Source organism: Panthera leo, chromosome D1, assembly GCF_018350215.1.
Source record: "Panthera leo isolate Ple1 chromosome D1, P.leo_Ple1_pat1.1, whole genome shotgun sequence".
NCBI classification, from domain to species: Eukaryota; Metazoa; Chordata; class Mammalia; order Carnivora; family Felidae; genus Panthera; species Panthera leo.
Window position 1 is genome coordinate 87,530,379 of NC_056688.1, and position 23,860 is coordinate 87,554,238.

Genomic DNA, 23,860 nt, shown 5'->3' on the forward strand with positions numbered 1-23,860 from the left:
GAGAGAGAGAGAGAGAGAGAGAGAGAGAGAGAGAGAGAGAGACAGACAGACAGAGAGAGAGAGAGAGAGCACGCAAGCAGGAGCAGAGAGAGAGGGGGAGAGAGAGAATCCCAAGCAGTCTCCACACTCAGGGCTCGAACTCACAAACCTTGAGATCATGACCTGAGCCGAAGTCAAGAGTTGGATGCTTAACCAGTTGAGCCACCGAGGCACCCCTGCATTGAGTTATTTTCTAGACATCCACATGCACAGTCACCCTAGTTTACACACACACACACACACACACACACACACACACACACACATTTTATATTTGGGGCTTACCATATGCCAGGACTGTGCTAGGTGTTTTAAAAATATCTTGCTAAATAATACTCAAGATATCCCCCTGAAGTATTATTATCACCATTTCACAAAAGAGGGAACTGAGAGAGAGGCTAAGAAACTTCCAGAAGGTCACATGGTTGGTAAAGAATGGAACAAAGATTTGAGTCAAAGCCCATAATCTTATTCACTATGCTATACTATGAAACTTTTGGCAAACACATGAATTCTTTCCCAGGAAAATCCTACTCCTAGTCTACTATATTTCAGTTTACTGGATTTACAGTAGACACGCCACTAAAGCTTTTCTCAGACCCACTTTTTGCAATTATATAGTTAACATCCCTCTAAAGTCAGATGCTTCTTAATGATATTCATGCAGCCCCCAAATTTCTCTGATTAACTGTACAACCCAATGTCTCTATTTTTACTGAACTAAATCCTTTGCAATTAAACCCAGTGGTTTTGAAATTGACATTTAGCATAAGTGAATTATCAGCAAAGCCAATACGTTGTAGAAAGCATACAATTTAATTTGAACAAGCAGCTTTCCTTTTCTAGATTTATCCAAAGTGTATATGGAAGTATCTCATTATGATTTGGTTCATATTAGATTAAGATCTAAAAACGTGTCACAAACACAAGATTTATGTAAGAAGTATGACTCAGCTCCCTTGTGGGAGATCTTTTTCTTTCTGATTGGATTGTGATCCTCACAGGTGCATGATTCTAGTTAGGGCTCAGCAGCAAACATATACTCTGATTGTATTCAGGAAGCACAGACCCAATGAGTGCCTGGTATTTATCAGGCACTGGGAGAGACATCAAGATAAATAAGCTGACTTTGTCCTTAAGAAGCCTCACTTGTGTTGTTGTATGATAGTAATGGGCCATGAACTTTGTAAAGCAAGTAGCAAACTTCCCTTAGAAAAGACTATAACAGACAATTTGAAAACTGCATCTACATACATTTTATTTTATTTTATTTTATTTTATTTTACTTATTGTATTGTTTTTTTATTTAATTTTTTTAGAGAAAGAGAGAACATGTGAGTGGGGGCATGGGGAAGGGCAGAAGGAAAGAGAGAGAGAATCTTAAGTAGGCTCCATGCCCAATGTGGGGCTCAGTCTCATGACCCTGCAATCATGACCTGAGCCGAAATCAAGAGTCAGATGTTTAACCAACTGAGCCACCCAGGTGCCCCTGCATCTACATGCATTTTAGATGCTCTTGAACATTTCAGCAACTCTTGAAATGAATGGATAATTGGGTGAGTTGTTTTGTTAACCCTATTTCACTTTTTGCCATGGCTGACAGGAATTCCAGAACCAATTTGTTGCCTGGATTTTGGAACCCTATATGCAAAAGGCCCCTATATCATGCATATATTAGCTACATGCTAACCATCCCCCTGGGGTTGTCTTTAATCCCCCTGGGCTTGTACCCTGACATGGTTTTTGTAATTAATAACTTTCTGTTTTATGGTATTAAATGTAATTTAGAGGGCAGCTTAGATTCTTTCTGGAATAAGACCACATAAATATTTAATTAATTTGTTCACAGAGTCATTGAAAAGTGACTTTTTTTTTTACTTGTGTAGCATTGGTATTAGGGGCTAGATTACAGTATACTCAATTAGGACCTTTTTGGTTGTGAATTGAAGCATATAAGGCTTAAACAAAAAGAGGTGATTGGCTCATATAACTGAAAGGTTCACAGCATATTTCCTTCAGGCCCAATTTGATTCAGGTGCTTATATGATTTCTTCATGAAGTTCTCTCTTTATACCTTGGTCTTGCCCTGGGCTCGCATCATCTTCAGGACCAGTAGGGTGGTCCCTGGCACCTCCAGGTTTGCCTCATCCTTACTGCTCACGGTCTTATGGAACCAAGGTGCCTTTTTTTGTGGCATTCCAGGGAAAATCCTGGGATTAGCTCTCATTGGACCCAGATGGACTATGTGCCCATTTCTGGAGCAGTAACTGTGACCAAGGAGATAAAATGTCCCAATCAAGTAGGCCTGGCTATGCCCACTCCTAGAGCTTGAGCACACGAATCCAACTGGAGAGAAGAGGTGTTTGCCTGAGGAAATTATGGTGCTGCCATAGAAGAAGGGAGAATGGATGCTGGGTGGGCAAAACAACAGCATTCCATTCCACTAGCATTTTTTTAGGTCTGATTAGCTAAATGGATTGTGGCAGGAGTGAGTGGGAAGTAAGAGATAAGGCCAGAAGTCACAGGAGTCTAAAAGTAAAGGGGTAATGGGAAAGTGCCCCCTGTAGGGGCTGCTTGTACTAGGGACAAGGCATGACTTTCAGGGAACATTGACATGACCTTAGCTCAGGCCTGTGAACCTCTTCTTATTTATGAAGCTAGTTTTAAGCAGCCACCAAGAATGGTTACACTTTTCTTAACTATAAAAATGAGGTTATTAAAGAAGACAAAAAAAGAAGGACAATTTGTGCTTATGAATTGGAAGACTTGATATTGTTAAGATATCAGTACTGCTAAGAGCGATCTATAGATTCTGTGCAATCCCTATTAAAATCCCAGTGACTTTTTTTTTTCAGAAATAGAAAAACCCATCCTAGAATTCATATGATTCATTTGGTATCTCAAAGGACCATGAATAGCCAAAACAATCTTGAAAAAGAAAAACATAGTTGGAATTCTCATGCTTTCTGATTTCAAAACTTACTACAGAGCTACAATAATCAGAACAGTGTGGTACTGGCATAAAGACAGACATATAGACAAATGGAACACAAACAAGATTGCAAAAAAAAATCTTTGCATATATGGTCAAATGATTTTTGACAAGGGCCTCAAATCCATTCAATGGGGAGAAGACAGTCTTTTCAACCAATGGTATCGGGAGAACTGGACATCCACAAACAAAAGAATGAAGTTGGACCCTTATCTAACACCATATACAAAAATTAACTTAAGTGGATCAAAGACCTAAACATGAGAGCCAAAACTATAGGACTCTTAGAAGAAAACAGAGGAGAAAACTTCATGGTATTGAATTTGGCAATGATTTCCTGGATATGACACCAAAAGTATGGGCAACAAAAGAAAAAGTAGTTAAATTGTACTTCAGAATTAAACACTTTTGGGGCATCTCGGTGGCTCAGTCAGTTAAGCTTCTGACATCGGCTTAGGTCATGATCTCACAGTTTGTGGGTTTGAGGCCCGTGTTGGGCTCTGTGCTGACAGCTCAAAGCCTGGAGCCTGCTTCAGACTCTGTGTCTCCTCTCTTTGCCCCTCCCCCACTCATGCTCTGTCTCTCTCTGTCTTTCAAAAATAAAAAAATGTTTAAAATTAAAAAAAAACACTTTTGTAGATCAAAGGGCACAGTTGATCAAAAGGCAACCCACAGAATGGAAGACAATAATTGCAAATCATATATTGGATAAGGAGTAAATATCTAGAATATATAAAGAACTTCTCCAACTCAAAAACATAAAAACAATCTGATAAAGAAATGGGCAAACAGCTTGAATACACATTTCTCCAAATAAGATACATAGATCAATAAGCACATGAAAAAATGTTCTACATGACTAATCATTAGGGAAATGAAAATCGAAACCAGAATATACCACTTCACACCTATACGCTTCATACCTATTAGGGTGGCTATTTAGAAAAAAGAAAAGGGTTCCTGGGTGTCTCAGTAGGTTGAGAGTCCACTTTCAGCTCAGGTCATGATCTTGCGGTTCGTGAGTTGGAGCTCCGTGTTGGGCTCTGTGCTGATAGCTCGGAACCTGGAACCTGCTTTGGATTTTATGTCTCCTTCTCTCTGCCTCTTTCTCTCTCTCTCTTAAAAATAAATAAACATTAAAAAATTTTTTAAAAGATAAAAAATAGCAAGTGTTGGTAAGAATATGGAGGAATTGGAATCCTCATGCATTGCTGGTGAGCTTCTCAAACAGCATAGCTCTGTGGAAAATGGTATGGTGGTTCCTTAAAAAATTAAACATAGAATTACCATATGATCCAGCAATTCTACTTCTGGGTATATACCCAAAAGAAAGTGGGGACTTGAAGAGATATATGTATACCCATGTTCATAACATTATTCACAGCAGGCAAAATGTGGTAGCATCCCAAGTGTCAATCCACAGAAGAATGGACAAGAAATGTAGCATATACATCCGATGGACTGTTATTCATCTTTTAAAAGGAAGGAAATGCTGACATATGCTACAACATGGACGAAGCTTGAGGACATTATGCTAAGTGAAATAAGCTAGTCACAACAGGACAAATACTATGTGATTCCTCTTATAAAAGGTGTTCAGTTTTGTCAAATGAATAGAGTAGAATGTTGGTTTTCAGGGGCTGAGGAGAGGAAGAAATGGAGAGTTGTTTAATAGGTACAGAGTTTCAGTTTGGGAAGATGAAAAAGTTGTGGAGATGGATGGTGGTGATGGCCACACAACAGTGTGAATGTACTTAAGGCCGCTGAACTGTACCCTTAAAATGGTTAACAAGATAACTTTATGTGTATTTTGCCACATTTTTTTTTAAAGTTAACTTACCAGATCCAGTGTAGTTTCTGTAGAAGAAACTGTAAGTTCTATAGGCATCTTTGGGATCCAGTGAGATTTAGTTTAGTTGAAAAGCAAAAAATAGAATGTTCACACTGGAGATAATGGTCAAAAAGTTATTTTCGTTATTATTCTTTTAGGTGCCAGTACAGTTGAGTCTTTTGAGTTGTTCAGAAAGAAGCACCTTTATTTTTGGTACCCTGGGAAGGTGGCATGAATACCTGTGCCTCAACCACAGTCCAAAAATACTTTCAGAAAAGAGAGAAAGAGTTGACTAGAAACGTTGATTGAGTGTATCATTAATCATGGGACTACAGCCTCTGTGTTAGAAAATTATATAGCAACTTCCAGGGGTGCCTGGGTGGCTCAATCAGGTTGAGCATCTGACTTCAGCTTGGGTCATGATCTTGTGTTCCATGAGTTTGAGCCCCACGTCGGACTCTGTGCTGATGGCTCGGAGCCTGGAGCCTGCTTTGGATTCTGTGTCTCCCTCTCTCTCTCTGCCCTCCCCTACTCTCAGTCTCTCTCTCTCTCTCTCTCTGTCTGTCTCTCAAAAATAAATAAACATTAAAAAAAATTTAAAAAGAAAATTATATAGCAACTTCCACTTATGGGAAAAGTGAGAAATAACAAGAAGGTATTCTTGACAATCTTTTTAAAAATAATGTCTAAAAGGAAAGTTGCAGGGATATTTATGTCTGAACACACAAATGTCTGGGAAAGACAGGATTATCAGTTGGCTCCCTGCAGGAAGAGAGGTCACACTCAGATAAAGGTAATTTGAAGAAAGTCTAATAAAAGGGACTCTTTGCAGAAGCATGGGCAGGCTCTAGGAAAACCACTTATAGCCAAGGCTATAAGTATTGGGGCCTGATGGGGCAAGAGGAAAGAGCAGTTACAGGAGGCAGAGGCCAAAGCTGCCCCATAAGAGCCCCACTGTGGGAAAAGAGTCCCCGACATACCAGTTCTCTGACCCCACTCTCCTTCCAGTCTCTCACATCCTCCCGAGCTCCTTTTAGCTGAAGCCAGAGGGAAAGGAGCCCACTGAGGTGGTCCACAGTGTCTGCCTTTCGGGGCACTGAGCAAAATGTGGGTGGGTGGGTGGCAAGTGAATCCGGAAGGGGAGAGGGCACAGAACAGAACCCAGCACAGAACCCCAACTATCTCACCAAATTAAATAACTTCCTACTGCATCTGTTTTTCAAATCTCATCTGTGGGATATTTTCATCCATACATTGACCCAGAAAACCGCATTTTCCAGTAATGAGAAAACGGACTTAGACAAAATTCAAGAAGAAAACCACACGATCTCATAGTAATATTTACATATTCCATATTGAATTAATAGGTCACAAGGAAATGTAATCACTCTCAAAAGAGGCTGTTTTATATTTCTGAATTCCTTTTGTAATCAGGTTCAATCACTCTGCCCGTTCGCTAGGGTGATGATCAGTTGTGTAGAAACTTCAAGGTTCCCCCCACATTTAACACAGGCTTTCTCTGAGCAGTTGAGGCCTCTTAGATTTAACATTTCCACGCTCTATCTTGTATTTTCAGAACCATAAATGTAACCTGAGACAATTTAACCCCTGGAAGAGATACACATACCTGGTTAAAACCCGAAGTCAGACTATCTGGGTTAGAATCCTGGCTACATAACTTATTATCTATTATCTATGTGATCATGGGCAAGTCTCTTGATCATTCCAGGCCTCAGTTTGCTCCTCTGTAAAATGGAGCCATAGCTGGATACACTTCATGGGGTTGTGGTGAGAACCGAATGAGATCACGTGTCCTCAGCACAGTGCCTGGCACTCAGCCAGCAATCCATAAATGACGGGTATTTGTTATTCTTGTCTCTTCCTTGCTTTTCTTCACGTCCCTCTCATCTCTACCCTCAACTTCTGCTTAAACTTCTCCTCCCAGGGCTTCCATCTTATTTGGCATGTCTCCCTCCCCTTTCCTCCTGTGTCGATTCAGATTGTGAGCACATCCAATGCCTCCCAGACAGTCACCTTGGTGTACGTGGTGGGCAATCGGAGCTCCTTCCTCAACGGCACGGTCGCCAGCAGCCTCCTCCGCCAGCTCTCAGCTGAGCTGGTTGGGTTCTACCTCACCTACCCGCCGCTCACCATTGCTGAACGTGAGTATGTTCACCCCTCACAGGGACACTGCCTTTTCCCTTCCTCTCAGGTCCCTTCCCCATTTAACAAATGTCTATTGTGCCAGGCGCATACTAACTCTTTTATCGTGAAACAACTGAAATCGGTGATAAACGGGGATTGAATTGATAACAAGTATATTGCACACTGAACAAAAGCGTTGGTTAGGTGCCTTTACAGTTCATATATCTTATGTCATCGAATCCTCACAAAGCACCCTATAGTAGTACAGAATGCGCCCCACTTTGCAAAGGAGAAAACTGAAGTTCCAGGAGGTATAACAAGATGCTCACTGTCACAGCTAATGAGACATGGAACCTAGGGCTTGAACCCAAACGGTCTGCCTTTGAGCTTACAGTAACTGCCCCGTGGGGCGTCTGTCCTTGTGGCATTCTGGGTTGCTATGGTTTCCACCCATTTGTGCCATCAGCAAATGTTTCCGGGCCTTCAGCCCTTGCCCTGGCTATAGATAACATAATGCAACTCATTTGCAATCAGCATCGTGACTTTACTGGATGAAGTCCCCATAGTCAGTCTTGTAGCCTCCTCTTCCTCTAATGTTTCAGTTATATAATCCTCATTACCATGCAGAAGGCATAGCTCCAAAGACAGTGCAGCCTACATTTTGTACCCAAACACTTACTTGGTAGCCAAAGGAAGTCAAGATTTGTGCTCTTAAAGGTAGTTGTTAATACATTTCTCAAGGTCATTGGTCAAGTTTTGTTTTTTTTTTTTAACTTTCTGTTTCCTTCTGTGGTTGCATTTGATACTGTAAATAAATGAAATTGTGTGTGTGGATGTACTTAGCACACAGTAGCCACTCAGAATTGTTTTGAGTGTTTAAATGGCAAGCTTTTGCGAATTTCCACATAGTAAGGAAAGATGACTCTGAATTTTGTGGAAAGGACAATGTCATGAAAGATGGCATTATGTCACATGGCAGCACGTGAAGAATTTATTTTCTTTCCTCTTGATATTCTGATAATAACAACAACTAAGATTTATTGAGCACTTACCATGTGCCAGGCTCTGCGCTAAACCCTTTACATGAATTAGCGCTTATGGCCACCATACCTTCAAAAGAACCAGGACTATGTCACAAACATTTGGCTAATAATAAACTTAGTCCTTGACACTGGAAAAATCCATTCAAGAGAGGATCATTCCTAAAAATATTAGTGATGGTTGGATAGTTTTTACAAAGAATGTTATAGTTAAGACAGGTTCTAGCTGTGAGTTTTGATAGTGAAGATGTTCCACTTAGGAAGGTTCTGATGAAAAAATCAGAAGAGCAGAAATTTACAAACCCTAAAAACCGCTTCATCTGAAAGTTAGCCCTTTACTAAGCATTTTACTTTTCAGAACAGCGAAATAGTTTTGGCCTGTATATCCTGGAGTTCCTAAGAATGATAAAGCTGAATTTAGCTGTTTGATATTTTATTATGTATGTCCATTTTCCTAAGTAATATTTACATATAAAAACTGTGAAAGTAACTTGGTGTGTTTCTTATTTGTTTTAGCACTGGAATATCCCAACCTTGATATATCGGAAACAACCAGAGACTATTGGGTAATAACAGGTAATCTCTTATTTTACTCCCCCTTTCCTCTTATCAGGTTGCTGTGTGTTTTCTTTAACTACACGTCAAAAGAAGTCCCCAAAACGAAATAATATAATAATAATAATAATAATAATAATAATAATAATAATAATAAAAACTGCATGCCATTCAGTGATAGAATCAGCATCTTTTCTTTGGTCCTGTCTTTTTTTTTTTTAATAGTTTTTAAAGTTTATTTTTATTTATTTTGAGAGACAGCAAGAGGGGGGAGGGGCAGAGACAGGGAGAGAGAGAGAGAATCCCAAGCAGGCTGTGCACTGCCAGCATAGAGCCTGACACGGTGCTCGATCTCACCAGCCATGAGATCATGACATGAGCTGAAGTCTAGAGTTGGGTGCTTAACCGACTGAGCCACCCAGGGGTCCCTCTTTGGTCCTGTCTTATAAGTCAAGGAGTTACTTCCATAGGGCCAGAAATGGGTAAAGTAAGCTAAGAAAAGATATCATATGAAGGTGAATATTAGGTAACCATTCAAAACAGCAAATTGTAAAATCCCATCCACTGCTTCCTCTTTGCAAAAAGTAGACAATCAGAAGGTATGACAGTAACCTGTGGATGTTTAGGGACTGTCCCTGGGAATGGTTGTTTATTTAAAGATGGTAGGCCTTTCTGCAGTGCCCTACAAAACCCCAGTGAAAGGCTGAGGAATGCTAGGCATGCATTTTTCTCTTTCCTCGGCACACGCCCCACACCTACACTGATCCTGGTGGAACCCAGTCGTGTCCTGACAGTGAGGGCGAATGGAAGTAGAAGGGAGTTTGGGTGACATTTTCTTTTTTTCCTTGACATTTCCCAGCTGAGCTTTATGAAACAGCAAAAAACTTGTTTGTGTTTTTCCAAAGCCGGACAGTCACTCTGAAAATCTTACAGAAAGCAAGGATTGGGAGCAAAGAGAGAAGACAGATATTTGTGGGAGAAAGTGACCAGCCCAGCTGTACATGGAGTGGGGAGGGGAAGGGGAAAGTATTAGCTTGGTAGGGACACCATAGCAAAGTACCACAGACTTTTGGGGCTTCAGCAGCAGGAATTTATTTTCTCATAATTCCAGAGGCTGGAAGCCTGACATCAGAGTGTCACCAGGCTTGGTTTCTTCTGAGGCCTCTCTCCTTGGCTTGTAGATGGCCATCTTTACTTGGCATCTTCCCTCTGTGTGTGTCTGTGTCCTAAACTCCTCCTCCTCTTCTTTTTTTTTTTTTAAGTTTATTTATTTATTTATTTTGAGAGAGAGAGAGAGAGAGCACAAGAGTACAGGTTGGGGAAGGGCAGGGAGAGGGAGAGAGAGAGAATCCCAAGCAGACTCCCTACCACCAGTACAGAGCCCGATGTGGGGCTCCAACCTGTGAACCATGAGATCGTGACCTGAGCCAAAACCAAGAGTCAGATGCTCAACTGACTGAGCCACCCAGGCGCCCCCTAAACTCCTCTTCTTATAAGGACACCCATCATACTGGATGAGGGCGCACCCATATGACCTTATTTTACCTTACTCACCTCTTTAAGGGCCTCATCTCCAAATACAATCCCATTCTGAGGTACTGGGGGTTAAGACTTCAACATATGAACTTTGGGAGGACATAATTCAGCCCCTAACACAGAGAGAGGAAGATCCTACAAGTTGTGGAAGTTGTGCCTGGGCAAGCCGGTCTGAAACCTCCCTCCCTTCTCCCCTGCCCTATTCCCTCCCTCACCTGCTGTCCCAAACCAGCAGTAGACAGGTTGCTGCCTAGAATCCTGACAAAGGAGCACACTGCCCTGCTCAATGAGGCCCGCTCCAGACCTCTCTGAAATGGCAGAAAATCACATTGCTTTCTCCCTGGTAGAGCCATGGATATGCAGACATTATTTTACCTGCTAAGAAGACAAACTGAAGAAATCTGTTATTTAAAAATTTTTATTTATTTTGAGAAAGACAGAGACAGCATGGAGGGGGGGTAGTTAGAGAAGGAGAGAGAGAATCCCAAGCAGGCTCCACGCTGCCAGCACAGAACCAGACGTGGGGCCCGAACACACAAAGCTGTGAGATCATGACCTGAGCTGAAACCAAGAGTCAGGTGCTTGGGGCGCCTAGGTGGCTCAGTCGGTGGAGCATCCTACTTCGGCTCAGGTCATGATCTCGCGGTTTGTGAGTTCGAGCCCTGCATCGGGCTCTGTGCTGACAGCTCAGAGCCTGGAGCCTGCTTCGGATTCTGTGTCTCCTCCTCTCTCTGCCCCTCCCCTGCTCATGCTCTGTCTCTCTGTCTCTCAATAATAAACAAAAAAAACATTTTAAAAAATTTAAAAAAAAAAGTCAGGTGCTTAACCGACTGAACCACCCAGGTGTCCCAAGAAATCTGTTTTAAAAGAATAAAAATGGAGTTTGTACACGAGAGGGAGATGATATTAACCCAGCAGTGCCATTTTGAACCAGCAGGTTATGAAACACTTCCAGAAGCATGTTTACTCCAGCAGGAATGCTGCTCTTTACCTTGCAGACATCTCTCCTAGTAACTGTAAGCTTTATGCTAAATGGTAACATATCTGCCCTTAAACACCAGCTGCCCTGGACAGCTTCCTGTCTCGCCCTTTCCTTATGTACCCAGATCCTGCCCTGACTCTGTCTGAGTGGCATAACCTTCACAAAATCATCCTGGGACTTCACCTCTTGCCCGCTCAGCTGTGTAACCTTCATTTATTTATGTTGTTGCTGTTGCTGCTGCTAATCGGAATACACAGTGGCCTCTGTCACTGTGTTTGGGGCTGGTTGGCCCAGTTAGTGCCCATGGGAGGGGAGAGAACCAGCTTCAGGATGGCCTTCCTTCCTTCCCACCAGCTCCCACCAGCCTTTGACCATCATTTATGGGAACTAGGATGAAGATAGCTTTGTTCATCGTGCTCCGAGGCACATCCCCTTGAATAACCACTCTGCCCTTTGCTCCCAGATGTCCGTCAAGGGTACTGCATCTTCTTTCCTCATTTGCAGCAGCTCAGAGGATGGGGAACAACTTTCCTTTCCATAGTTGGTATTATAAAACCCTGACATGTTTCCATCTGCTTCCCCACTAAATTTATATTAAATATATTTTTACACCCTGTTCACTTCTCCTTTCCCTGAGCACAGGTCCCTCGTGGCTCCGTTAGGGTGATTCCTGCAGCACCTCTGTCGTCCGTGGATCTTGTGGCCAGGATTGTGTATATGAGGCAGGACAGAGATGCACAGACTTCATATTGCTGCCTCACAGGGGTCAGAGCCCATCTTAGGTTTATCCACTTGTCTCTGTGGAACCCACTAGTCAAAATATCCCAGACCCAGAAGGCTTATGATTTCTTCTGGTCTTAGCCCAGCTGCTGCTAACCATAGCATGTCCTTGAGCACGTCACTCAGGCCCTGTGGGCGTCTCATTCTCACCTGTGGAATGAGGGGAAGATAGGAGCTGAGCTGTCTGGTTCTTTTGGCTCTGAATGTATGGGATTCAGTTACACATAAAACAATTCAATATAGGAAGCTGAATCAGGCCGACCTGATTGCTGGAATTTTAGAGCCCGGTGCAGTTGTAAATAAAGAAGGATTAAGAGACCAGTGATGTAACAGCCCCCGAATCTTCTGGACCAGCTCCTTTGAACACAGCTGGGGACTTGCTCACCTCCTCTGAGCTGAGTCAGTGGTGGCTAAGGGTGGGTGGCCGGGGCCCTGGCTGGTGTGATGGGCTGCTGTCCTCGTGGGCACGTGTGCCGGGGTCCAAGACCCCCTACTGCTTCTGGGTCACTGTGAGAGATGTGGTCTCACGCCCCTTTCCAGGCCCTTTGGGCAGGTGAAGAAGACTGAGAGCCTGGGGCCTGCCATAGTTCTCAGGGGGAAGGAAAGGAGCCGCAGTCCTGGAACATAGTTATTTCTTCCTCTGGGAAGGATGTGTCTAGCAAGAAAGGAGCACATTTGAGCAACAACAACAGCCAGCATTTATGGGCCTCCTCTCTCGTACCTTTTAGCACGCCCCTCGAAGCATGTCTCTTAGAAAGTGTTGTTCCCCATAATGACACAATCAGGAGTAGATTATGATCCCTGTGTATTCAGATGAGGGACAAGGGTCCAGAGGAACTAAGGGACTTGCCCAAGAGCACTCAGTAAGGGGGCGCCAGGATGCAAACCCGGACCCCCCCTTTCAACCCCCAATTCTTCAACAGCTGCCAGGGAGGGACACATTCTCTTTGCAAACAGAGCAGTGAGGCACATGGGAACTGTCCAGTTGTGGGTTCCATGTAACTCTTTGGGAGGTTCCCACAGCCACCTGCAGTGCCCTGAAGATTGTGGTTTGTTTTTATTCTCCCTCAATTAACAAAATTGGGGTAAAATAAACATAACATGCAATGTACTATTTTCACCATTTTTAAGTGCACAATTCAGTGGTATTAAGTACGTTCACAGTGTTGATGTAGCCATCACCACTATCTATTTCTGGAGCTTTTTCATCACGGGGAGGCTTTGACCATCCCTTTCTTTGATGTCTGTCCTTGCATCATCACTGGGCTTCCCTTAAAGTAATCCGTGATGATGCCCTTTGACTGTCCTGTGTGCCCACTCTTACCCTTGTCTGGTAGTCAGGAGAGGCCAACTTAGAAGTAGTTTTTCAACAGTGGTTTTATAATTTTACTAGAGGAGCATCTTTGAAGCAGTAAGAACGAGGGTTCTGCTATCTGGGGCCAGGAGGTAGGCGGCCCTTCCTCAGCCTGACAGCTCGTCAGGAGGGATTCCAAGGGGCCTCTTGGGGACCTGCCGCAGAAGGAGAAGTGCAGGCGTGTTTTATCTTTGCAGGAATTCTGCTGACAGATGAGCTGAGAGTCCCTCACAAGGGCCCTGGAAAGAGAGCTGCTCTATACCCTCCGTAGGGATTATTTAGCATTTGTGGCTTCAAAGAAGTAATTTCTGAGACTCAGCTGTGGGTTTTATGTTTCTCTTGATCGGTTTCAACATCATTCTCTGTATCGTGTTGTCATCAGTCACTTGTTCTGGCCCCATACCGAATGTGCTCATAACAACAGCTCATTCTTTATATTCAGACTATTTCCATATCCCTGTAGATGGGTGGTCTTAATGGCCCTTGGCTGGACTATGGTAGTACAAACTCTGTTACATGAAAAGTCTTGTATTACATTCCCAGCCCATGATAAGTTTTCATCTCTTTGAAAAGATGAGAAGTTTTTTAAACATTTTTGATTTCAGAGGTGACTGTGTTTGGAGGCAGTATTTGTGTGTTTGGGGTTAAGTGTGTTTCCCAAGGGACTTGGAAGAAGGACTGGGCTTTCTTCGGGGGGAGAGGGTCAAAGGAAGTTGTTCCCGTGGTAGGTGACTGTTTCAGGCCCAGGATGGCCCTGGTGTTCCTTGTGGTCCTCCTCCTTGCAGTAGCCTGGAATTCTATCATTAACGCCTCAGCTACCCAAATAGCCCTGGGTATAGATGAAAGAGCAGTGGAGGAAGGATGGAAAGAGGGGCTTCATTTCCCTTCTACGCACCAGGCACTGTAATAAGCTGTTTTATACATCTTGTCTCATTTCAACCTTACAGCCCATAAGGATAGATGTGCTGTGATACCGACTTTCTTACTCCCTTTTTGCAGAGAAGGACTTGGACTCAGAAAGGGCCAGAGGCTTGCCGGAAGTCCAACTGGCAAGCACCAGCACAGAAACAGAACCCACTCTTTTTATTACACAGTTCCGCTCTCGAATGGGATGGTACCTGAGAGGCCCTGGGCCACTTTAGAGGTGGGTCCCAAAAGGACCCCATAGAGGAGAGAGAGACAAGGACACTGAACAGGGTGGCTTTTCTATGTATAAGGGGCTGGGTTGCAGGATGGAGCTCAGCTTCCCTATCAAAGCTGCTGAGAAGGGAAAATATAATAAAGATAGCCCTGAGCCAGGGCTTCTGAGTGGGAACCAGTAAAAAAAAAAAAAAAAAAAAAAATCCAATTAGTCATACCTGCAGCTATGCTGTATTCCCATATGGTCTCTAACAACACATAACATCTTAAATGAGGTTTGGATTAAATGCAGCAGCATTAAACATGTCACAGCTTGTGGAGGAGAGAGCCCAGGCATTGGAGTTACATAAGCATGGGTCTGAACCCTGACTTTGCTTGTTACTAGCTGTGTGCCGTTAGGCAAGTCATATAACCTTTCAGCATCTATAACGTGTGGACAGTGATCCCTAACTCCTGGGGATCTTGTGAAGGTAGACTGAGGTAAGGAAGGCCAAGTCCTAACATGAGATAAGGCCCATGGCCCTTAGTGGCTGGTGCAGGGGCGGTGGTGGTTGTGGTTTCTTGATCCACAGGAGCCTGTCCCCTGAGCAGCCCCTCTGCCTTCTGCATCCACAGTGCTACAGGGCGTGGACAATTCGCTGGTGGGACTGCACAACCAGAGCTTCGCCCGGGTCATGGAGCAGCGCCTGGCCCAGCTATTCATGATGTCCCAGCAGCAAGGCCGACGGTTTAAACGGGCCACTACCTTGGGAAGCTACACCGTGCAGGTGGGTGTGTATGTGTACTAAACCACTGGGGTCTTGTAATAAATGTACGGGAGTGTGCTGAGACTCAGTAAACCATGCTGTGTGCAGACGAGCGCCTGCCTTGCACACTGACTAAGCCACGTAATCAACACTACTCTTAGGTTTGGGGGGTTCATGGTCCTAAGCATCAAAGTCGTGGAGGAGGGTGAGAGTTAGCTACTCTCCTGTATTACTGCTAGACTGTAAGGTTTCAGAACAAATTCTGCACACGTGCACGTATTTATTAGACAAAAGTGATTAGTAAGCAAGCATAGACTTTCTACTCCCCAACCTGTTCTGGAGACTAGATGGAGTCCCAGAGCTCGGGACCTTCAGATCTCTTGCCACAACTCCTATGGATGGCAGATGCACCAATCAATATTCCAGCTGCAGGAGTCTGTTATCCTTATTTAGTCAGTCTCAACAAACAGAGCCCTCCATGTTTATAATGGTCAGGTGACCACACGGGGATTCAGGCGAGAGAGCTGTAGCAGACACTATTGATGCATTGCCCAAATCCCCTTCCCATTTCTACTGAATGCTACTGGGCTTCCAACAGCCACTGCTGAACCTTTATTGAAGGGCCATTCTTGAGATGCCAGAACCCACTTTGTCGATGCCATGGCTGGCTGGAAGTGCCTGGGAATTAACTAGCGGTGGGGGTGTGAATACAGCAACTCTCTTGCTTTGTGGCTATGAGAATTCTGAAACGTATGTTTTCAGTAATTGCCAGATATTTCCCATAGAATTAAGCTTTTTTAGCTGCCCACAGTGGTAACCAGATTAATAATGTACCTCTCGCTAGTTCCCTTCCACCCCCTGAATCACCTCTTCACCCTCCCGTCAGTTCCATGCACCTCCCAAATAATCCATCTACAAGGATTCAGCTCTTCTCAGTCTGCTTCAGAGGGAACTCTACAGACACAATGACCATCCTCAAGGTTAGAGGCTCCAAGCTTCTTTCTTGATTCTTTATTCAATTCGAGCAAGAGTGAGAACCATCTCTAGCATTCTGGCCAATCCGTGTATCTTGAATACCACTAATTTCACCAAAACTGGGAACCCATTGCTAACATTTGTTATGCTAATTAACAAAGCTCTGTTGAGCAAGATGTCAAAGTATAGAAGCACTCCTGGAGGCTGCCTCCGGAGTGTGGGCTTCCTAATTGGAATTGAGCAAACTGCCCCTAGAGTGTGAACTCGTGATTGGCAATTGCCACATCTAGGGTGTAACTTAATGCAAACACACATGCTTGATATTACCATGTCTAAGAGAGGAAGCGTTTTATAGAAAATTATAGGCATTACTCCAATCTGTCTGCAGATTGTGTCCTCGGGAGTTTGAAAGTACAAACAACTCATTTTCTGGACCACACTTCCTTGCCTGAGACAAGCATCATCCCTTGAGGGAGATTCTAGGTCCTCCATTCACAGTTGGTGAATTTGGCCCCTTGTCCTCTTAGATGCTGCTTTCATTCTAAGTCTTTGTGGTCTGTGACAGCCTGTGACCAGGTAAAGTGATGGTTTATTTCTTGTGCCAGGTTTATGGTTTACCCTCTCTAGGGTCCATGTGAGCCCTATAATTCACACTTCTCCAAATAAGAGAAAGGAAGTCGTTGGGACTCAGACAGTGAAATGGGATTTGCCTCAGCTGAAGGGAGAGAAAGAACGACCATATAATCCTGGTGTTTTTTGTAAACCTAAGAAACCTAATCCATTCTACATGTATAAAACAGCCCACCAAGGCATTCTTTCCTCGTTTCTTATGTGTAGTCAATGTGATTGGCTCCATAGCTGCCTGGGAAGTCTGAGTGAAGTGAGTAGGGATTTATTTCTGCAAATCCTAATTTATAAAGGTGGTAACATAACCCTTGGAGGAATCTTCGTAAGACGAATTGAAATTGAAATTGAGTGAAGGTATTAAATATCTGAATGCGCATTCACCTTCTACCTGGTTGTACTAACACTGTCCTTACCTCCTCTCCTTTGAGGGACAGGAATGCCGTGGCCAAGTTTCCCAAATAAAATTTGCTCTTACATAGCTTACATCATCCTTCCACCCAGAGGCCTTTCTTCTGGGCTCAAATAATTTTAAAAGATGAGCCACCTTCATGAAGATGGAAACTTGTATGTCTGGAATTTAAAGATGTTCCTCTAGTGAATGTATCTGAAAAATTGAAGAAGAAATACATATGACCAATAAACAATTTTTAATATTTAACTCCACTTGTCATCAAAATAATACAAGTTTTAACTACCACAAGATATCGTTTTCACCTACCAAAGATTTATGATGGTACTATCCAGGGTTGGTGAGCATGAAGTGAAATGGGTACTTTCAAACACCGTAAGTGGGTATGACCTTTGTGGAGAACCAGTGAGCAATTTAGACAAGTACCTCTGGGATGGTCACAAACTTACTCCTGGAAATACGTTTTGAGGAGAATAGAGGTGAACACAAAGACCAGAAAGTGAGAGCAGTGTCTTTCAGAGAGTGTCCAGAAAAATGGTCCTATGAGGTGCCTTGGGGCAAAGAGGCTCTGTGGCCATATCAGTTTGGCAAGGATTCATCCTGTAGCCCCTTCTTGAAGATTCCCAAGGCCTGTTGGCATACCAAAGGCTCTAAAAAGACCTGTAGTAAAGAAATTCCTTAATTTTGGCCAACATACTAGTTTGGAAATTTAAATGCCGATAAGACCCTTGTTTTTAGTAATATATTTCTCTGACATTTTATTATGAACATTTTTAAGCCCACAGAAAGAAGTTTTATAGTGAACACCAACAAATTCACCATCTAGGTTCTAAAATTAACAGTGTGCTATGTTACTATTTTATATTTGGTAACATATTCATTTCCATAGCACAGATCAGTTTGGTCTGTTCTAGAGCTTCATATAAATGGAAGTATATTCTCTTTTGTATAAAGCTTTTTGGACTCCATGTAGTGTTTTTTGGGTTCATCACATTGTGTTATGCAGGAGCTTATTCCTTTTTATTGCTGAATAATATTCCCTTGTATGAATAGACTACAGTTTACTTAACCACTCTTCTGTTGATGGACACCCAGACTTTTTCCAGTTTTCAGCTACTTTAAACAAAGCTGCTATGCCCATTCTTCTACAAATCTTTCTGTAGCCATATATTTTCATTTCTCTTGAGTATGTGGGAGTGGAGTTGCTGGTTCATAGCGTTGGTGTATGTTAGCTCTGTGACAAACTGCTAGACCTTTTCCCAAAGTTTACCATTTTACACTCCCACCATCCAGATGTAGAGTTCCAGTCACTCCACACCCTCATCAGCACTTGGTATTGTCAGCCCTTATTTCAGTCATTTTGCTGGGTGATAGCAGTGCCTTTTTTCTCCATTGAGCATTTTGTATATGCTTATTGGCCTTTCAGATAGTATCTGGTCAGATTTTTTTTAAACCCGTTTTTTATTGGGCTGTAGTAATACCTATTTTTAATTGTTATGTATAGCATACGTACAAAGGAGTATAAAGACATGTAGACTTCAAAGAACACCAATAAAAAGAAATCACAACCCAAAGTAAATTACCCTTACCTTACCCCAGAAGCCTTTTATGTGTCTTCTCTGATTATACCTACTCCCTTCCTTTCTATCAGAGTTGAGTGTGCTTCTGAATTTTGTTTTAAGTCATGCCTAAATTTTCTGTATAGATTTTACCATCCATGTGTGTATGTATCCCTAAAGAGTACATCATTTGGTTTTGCCTGTTTTTGAATTTTATATTCAGTGATTTGTTTCTTATCAGGCTTTTTTATTCACCCATATTGATACAAATAGACATAGTTTATTTATACTACTCTATAATATTTCATTGTGTGACTATACCATTAACTCATTAATCCATCCTACTGTTAGTGACTTTTGAATTTTCAGAGTTTTTGCTCTTGTGACCAATATTGCTGTAAACATTTCTGCCATACCTTTTAATATCCTATGAAGCTCATAATCTGTAATATACACTTTGGAAAATACTATACTATAATGTTTATCAGTTGTTAATTATAGTAGTGAAAACTTGATAACAAAGTAACCATTCAAAAATGAAGTGTTTGTTGAGTTTATGAGGCATGCATAGGACAGAACATTATGTATAAAAATTTATGTTTTGTGTATTTATAATAACAATCAATTAGCTACAGTACTGAAAAATGAGTAACAATTTGTTTAACAATAAGTGATTTGCTAAATAAGTTTATGAGGTGTGCATCAGAATGCTGTGTAGAAATTACCATTTATGCTTTTGTTATATTTAAGGTCATTTAAGGATGTAAGTAAAAATAGCAGTGTATGATTCTAGATAGAGAGTGTGATAAATAGCTTTGTAAAATACTAAATAAAAGGTTTGTGTGGAAAACCAGCAATGAACAGAAGCAAATGCTCCAAGATAATAGTAATTAGCTTGTGGTAGAGGGATTGGAAATTGTTTTTATTTTATTACATTTCTTGATGGCTTTCTGTATTCTCACACTTTCTGTAGTGAATATGTATAACTTGTCCAGGGAGAAAAAGCAACAAAGGTTATTTTAGAAAAAAGAACTTTGAGTCTCCAAGTACTGCTTTTATCAGAGATCCTTTGAATTGCAGACATATAAGTTCATTTTTTTTTTCCCTCTCTGGCAATTGCAGGAGTTTGAAATTAGAAATCTTGTTTGAGAATAACCTAACATGCCCTGAATTAATGTGCAGGCCTATTTTCAAATGAGGCCAGAGTTCTCTGGAGGCTGGAAGACATCACCATTTCAGCGTTTCTTCTCCAGTCTCAAGCTGTTCTTTCCAGATGTTCATATTTTCAGAACCTTTTTCTCCTCCCTGTCTCCCTTTCCAGCAATAGCAGCGCTTCTTGGGATGCTGGTGATGGGGAGGTACACAAAGGTTGAGCTCTAAAAAATACGTTGTGGGTCCAATTAGGCACCGAAGGCTTCAGCAATCAGGAGAGAGCCTGCTGATCGCCCAGGTGATTGCAGGGTCGGTACAAGATGCCCTGTAAACATGGCCTCTCTTTTTCTGAAAGATGGTAAAGATGCAACGGGTGCCGGGACCCAAGGACCCGGCGGAGCTGACTTACTACACCCTGTACAACGGGAAGCCATTGCTGGGGACCGCAGCTGCCAAGATCCTGAGCACCATTGACTCCCAAAGGATGGCCTTGACCCTGCATCATGTTGTCCTTCTGCAAGCTGACCGTAAGGGGATAGTCTTTCCATTCATTATTTTTTAATGCCATTAAATGTTTCCTGCAAATTAAAGTGATTCCCCAAACTCACGTTAATGGACCCAGACCTAAACATATTTTGTGTTCTAGAAGGTTCTTAAATCAGTCAGCTATTTCCTGTGTTGTTTGAAGCAGTAGGTTTTGGGTAAGGGATATGTTTTGGATACTAGGATGATGATAATGATATTGCTTTGTCCCTAATCCTACCCACTCTTCCTCCTCACCATAGTCCTGTGCACAGCTAGAAAAATTGCCACGGCTGAGATTATATTGTCTTCTGGGGAATTAAAGATAATTTGATTCAATAAGCATTTATAGAGTCCTGCATGAACTGTTCTCGGTGCTGGCGGACATACAGAAGTGGTTAGACCTGGTCACTGCCTTTAAGGAGCAGAGAAGGAATTAATGAGGATATAAAGGAGCAGAAAGCGGGTAAGTGCAGTGAGGAGGCAGAATGATCCAGTGCTCAGCAGAGGGACAGTTTGCTCTGAAGGGCCATCAAGAAAGAAAGAACAGAGAAAAGGTATTAAAAACAATAGTTGCCTCCTCTGTGGCAGGTACTATGCTTGTTGCCTTACATGGATTTTCTCACTTTCTCCTCTCTTTGGAGCATCTTCATTCAGCTCCAAATTCCAGATAAGGAAACCTAGGCTCAGGAAAGTTAACTAACTTGCTCAATATCACAGAACTGGTACTTGGATCACCAGGATTTGAATCTGGATCTATGTGCCTTCAAGTGTGTGTTCTCAACTGTATCACATGCTAAGATTTCAGCAGGAGGAGAGGAAAGGTATATATTCCAGAAAGAGGGAGAAACACGAGAAAAGGAAGGGAGGCAAAAAGTGCCACACATACTTGAAAAACAAGGGGTTTGAGTTGCCTGGAGAGCAGACACGTGAGGAAGAGTTGATGAGCTCAGAAAGGGTTTTGCTTGGGAGACTGGGGCCTTGGATGGTGGGAGAAGGAGATCATACGTAATACAGTGGGCTGTGGGGAGCTACTAAAGACTTCTGTATGCAGGAGTAGTGTCATTAGAACTACCCAGTATTCAGGGAGGATAACCTTTCAGCGGTGTCCAGGATAAGAGCAGCAGGACTAGTGAGGAGGCTCTGCAGTGGCCCCGGCATTGGGGACCCAAACAAGGTCTGTAAAGAAAACGAGGATGGGGGCGGTGATGAAGATAAGAGATCATGTGGTAGACATTTTAGGTTTGGTAGCCCGCTGAGCATCAGGGGATGGAAGGTCATCTCCCATTGATTTCCTAGTTGGCATCCATGCTCCTTAAGAACCCGATGCCTGGTTCATGGTTTTCCTCTTCTGCTCATCTCTTGCCTTCCATCTGCGGTGAGTGTGGCTTCCATGTTGATGCAGATTCACTCCTCCTTGGCCAACAGATTCTCACAGACACACCTTTGCCTAGAAACCATGGTCATCCTGTGCAATCTTGTCTTTGAAATGATATTTTAAAGCCAGATTCTCGTCTTTTGTTCCTCTCTCCTTCCCTCCCTGTGGGCTCTGTCCCCATCTCTGGTCAGGTCAGCTACTTGCTCCATTGGTTTTGCTGCATCCTCTTTATGTGAGTCCCCCAGGTTTCCATTCTCAGCTCTTTCCCCCTCTCCAGGTAGAGAATAAATTATAGAGGAAGGAGTGAAAAGCATGGCAGGTGCCCAGGTGAGAGGTGAAGGTGGTAGGGGTAGAGGTAGAGACCAGACAAGTGTATGGATTTGGCGTATTTTGAGGGACAGAGTTGATGGGGCAAGATAATGGATTCTGTGTGTGGCAGGAGGAGGTGAGGGTCAGAGGAATCAAGGGTGACTCCTACGTGTTTGCTTGAGTGCTGGTTGTAGTGTCATTTGTTGAGATGCAGCAGATGCAGGAAAGAAAGAGGTTTACTGGGGCTAGAGCAAGAGTGGGGAGGTGGAATTGAGAGTTTGGTTGGGACATGTTAGGTTTGAGATGTCTAAAAGACATCTATGCAGAGCTCAGGAGCTAGGACCCCAGATTCATCAACACAGGTGACGGAACTAAGGGAGCAGGTGAAATTAACCAGATTAGCCATGAGTATAGCTGGGTAATCCACATGAGGAAAGAGCTGGGGCCAGCAAAGGACACTGAGAAGGAGTGGCCAGGAAGATGGGAGGAAGCCCAGGAGAGTGGGGTCCAGAAATAAGCAAAAAAAGGAATGTACTGGAAGGAAGTGAGCTGCTGTGTCAACTTCTGCTGTGCTATAAGGGCAGAGATTAACTGGATTTGGCAAGGTAGAGATTGTTGGTGACTTTGGTAGGAGTGGTTTCCAGGCAGAGTTGGTGGCGATGCTTAGCTAGCGTGGATTGAGGGGAGGATGGGGCTGGGGAAGTAGTGACAGCAAAGGGGAGAAATTAATGGTGCAGTTACTGGAGAGGCACATGGGAGATACTGGGGCACAGCTGAATATCGATGTGTTACTGTAATAGGGAGAAATAGACGATGCAGAAGAGAGAGACACGAACTGTCTTGGAGTGAAGTCCTTAAGTGGACAAGGTGGGTGGCAGAAGCGGAGGGTTCAGACCCAGTGAGGAGCAGGGGCAGCTCATCCTTTTGCACTGGGAGGTTAAGCAGAGTCCAGGGGTGTGGGTGCTGGTCAGGTAGCCATTCAGTTATGGAAGCCTGAGGACATTTTCTGTGATTGTTTCTGCTCTCTTGGGACAGAATGAGGTGAGGTTGGCAGGTGAGGCTGAGGTTGTGTGTGGGGGGTGTTTGAGCAAGGGTGCAACAGTATCCACTGAGAATCTGCCAACTGATTACAGAAATACCTTAAGATTGGCATGTCTTGGGGCGCCTGGGTGGCTCAGTCGGTTGGGCGTCCGACTTCAGCTCAGGTCACGATCTCGTGGTCCATGAGTTCGAGCCCCACATCGGGCTCTGGGCTGATAGCTCGGAGCCTGGAGCCTGCTTCTGATTCTGTGTCTCCCTCTCTCTCTGCCCCTCCCCCGTTCATGCTCTGTCTCTCTCTGTCTCAAAAATAAATAAACGTTAAAAAAAAAATTAAAAAAAAAAAAAGATTGGCACGTCTTCCCTCCTCAGGCTTCACTGCTGTGTGCAAACCATTTCTTCTAGTCTCTCAATATCCCGATCCTTCGAAGCTGCCTCCCCCTCACTGCAGTCTCCTCCAAACACCCTGCTGTTCCCCATAATTCACTGGAGACTTAAACCCGATTCATTGTCTTTTCCTCTCCATCGCCTTTCCTGTCCCCAATCCATCCTCAGTGCTAACCATTTGGTTCTTTGACCTCCTCACTTCTAATACAGGCCTTGTGGTACTTGGGAAGGGGCAGGAAAGGGGAGCTGGCTTATTTACAGCAAAAAAGTGAATGGAGCATCAGGAGGAAGGGTTGAGGCTCTGGGGGCTTTGCCAATGGTGGTTGATGGGAAACAGTGGAAAGTTTGAGAGCGTGGGCAGGAG

The 23,860-nt window shown here is 43.3% G+C and overlaps 1 protein-coding gene across 1 annotated transcript in view; it reads left to right on the top strand.

Annotated features, from left to right (window-relative positions):
- Positions 1–23,860, top strand: part of KIAA1549L (KIAA1549 like) — a 265,919-nt gene that overhangs the window by 158,487 nt on the left and 83,572 nt on the right. Inside the window, exons 7-10 of the mRNA XM_042906019.1 lie at positions 6,862–7,024; positions 8,564–8,623; positions 15,010–15,161; positions 20,218–20,389. Of these exons, the coding sequence (XP_042761953.1) occupies positions 6,862–7,024; positions 8,564–8,623; positions 15,010–15,161; positions 20,218–20,389 (547 nt within the window). The remainder of the gene's footprint in view (positions 1–6,861; positions 7,025–8,563; positions 8,624–15,009; positions 15,162–20,217; positions 20,390–23,860) is intronic.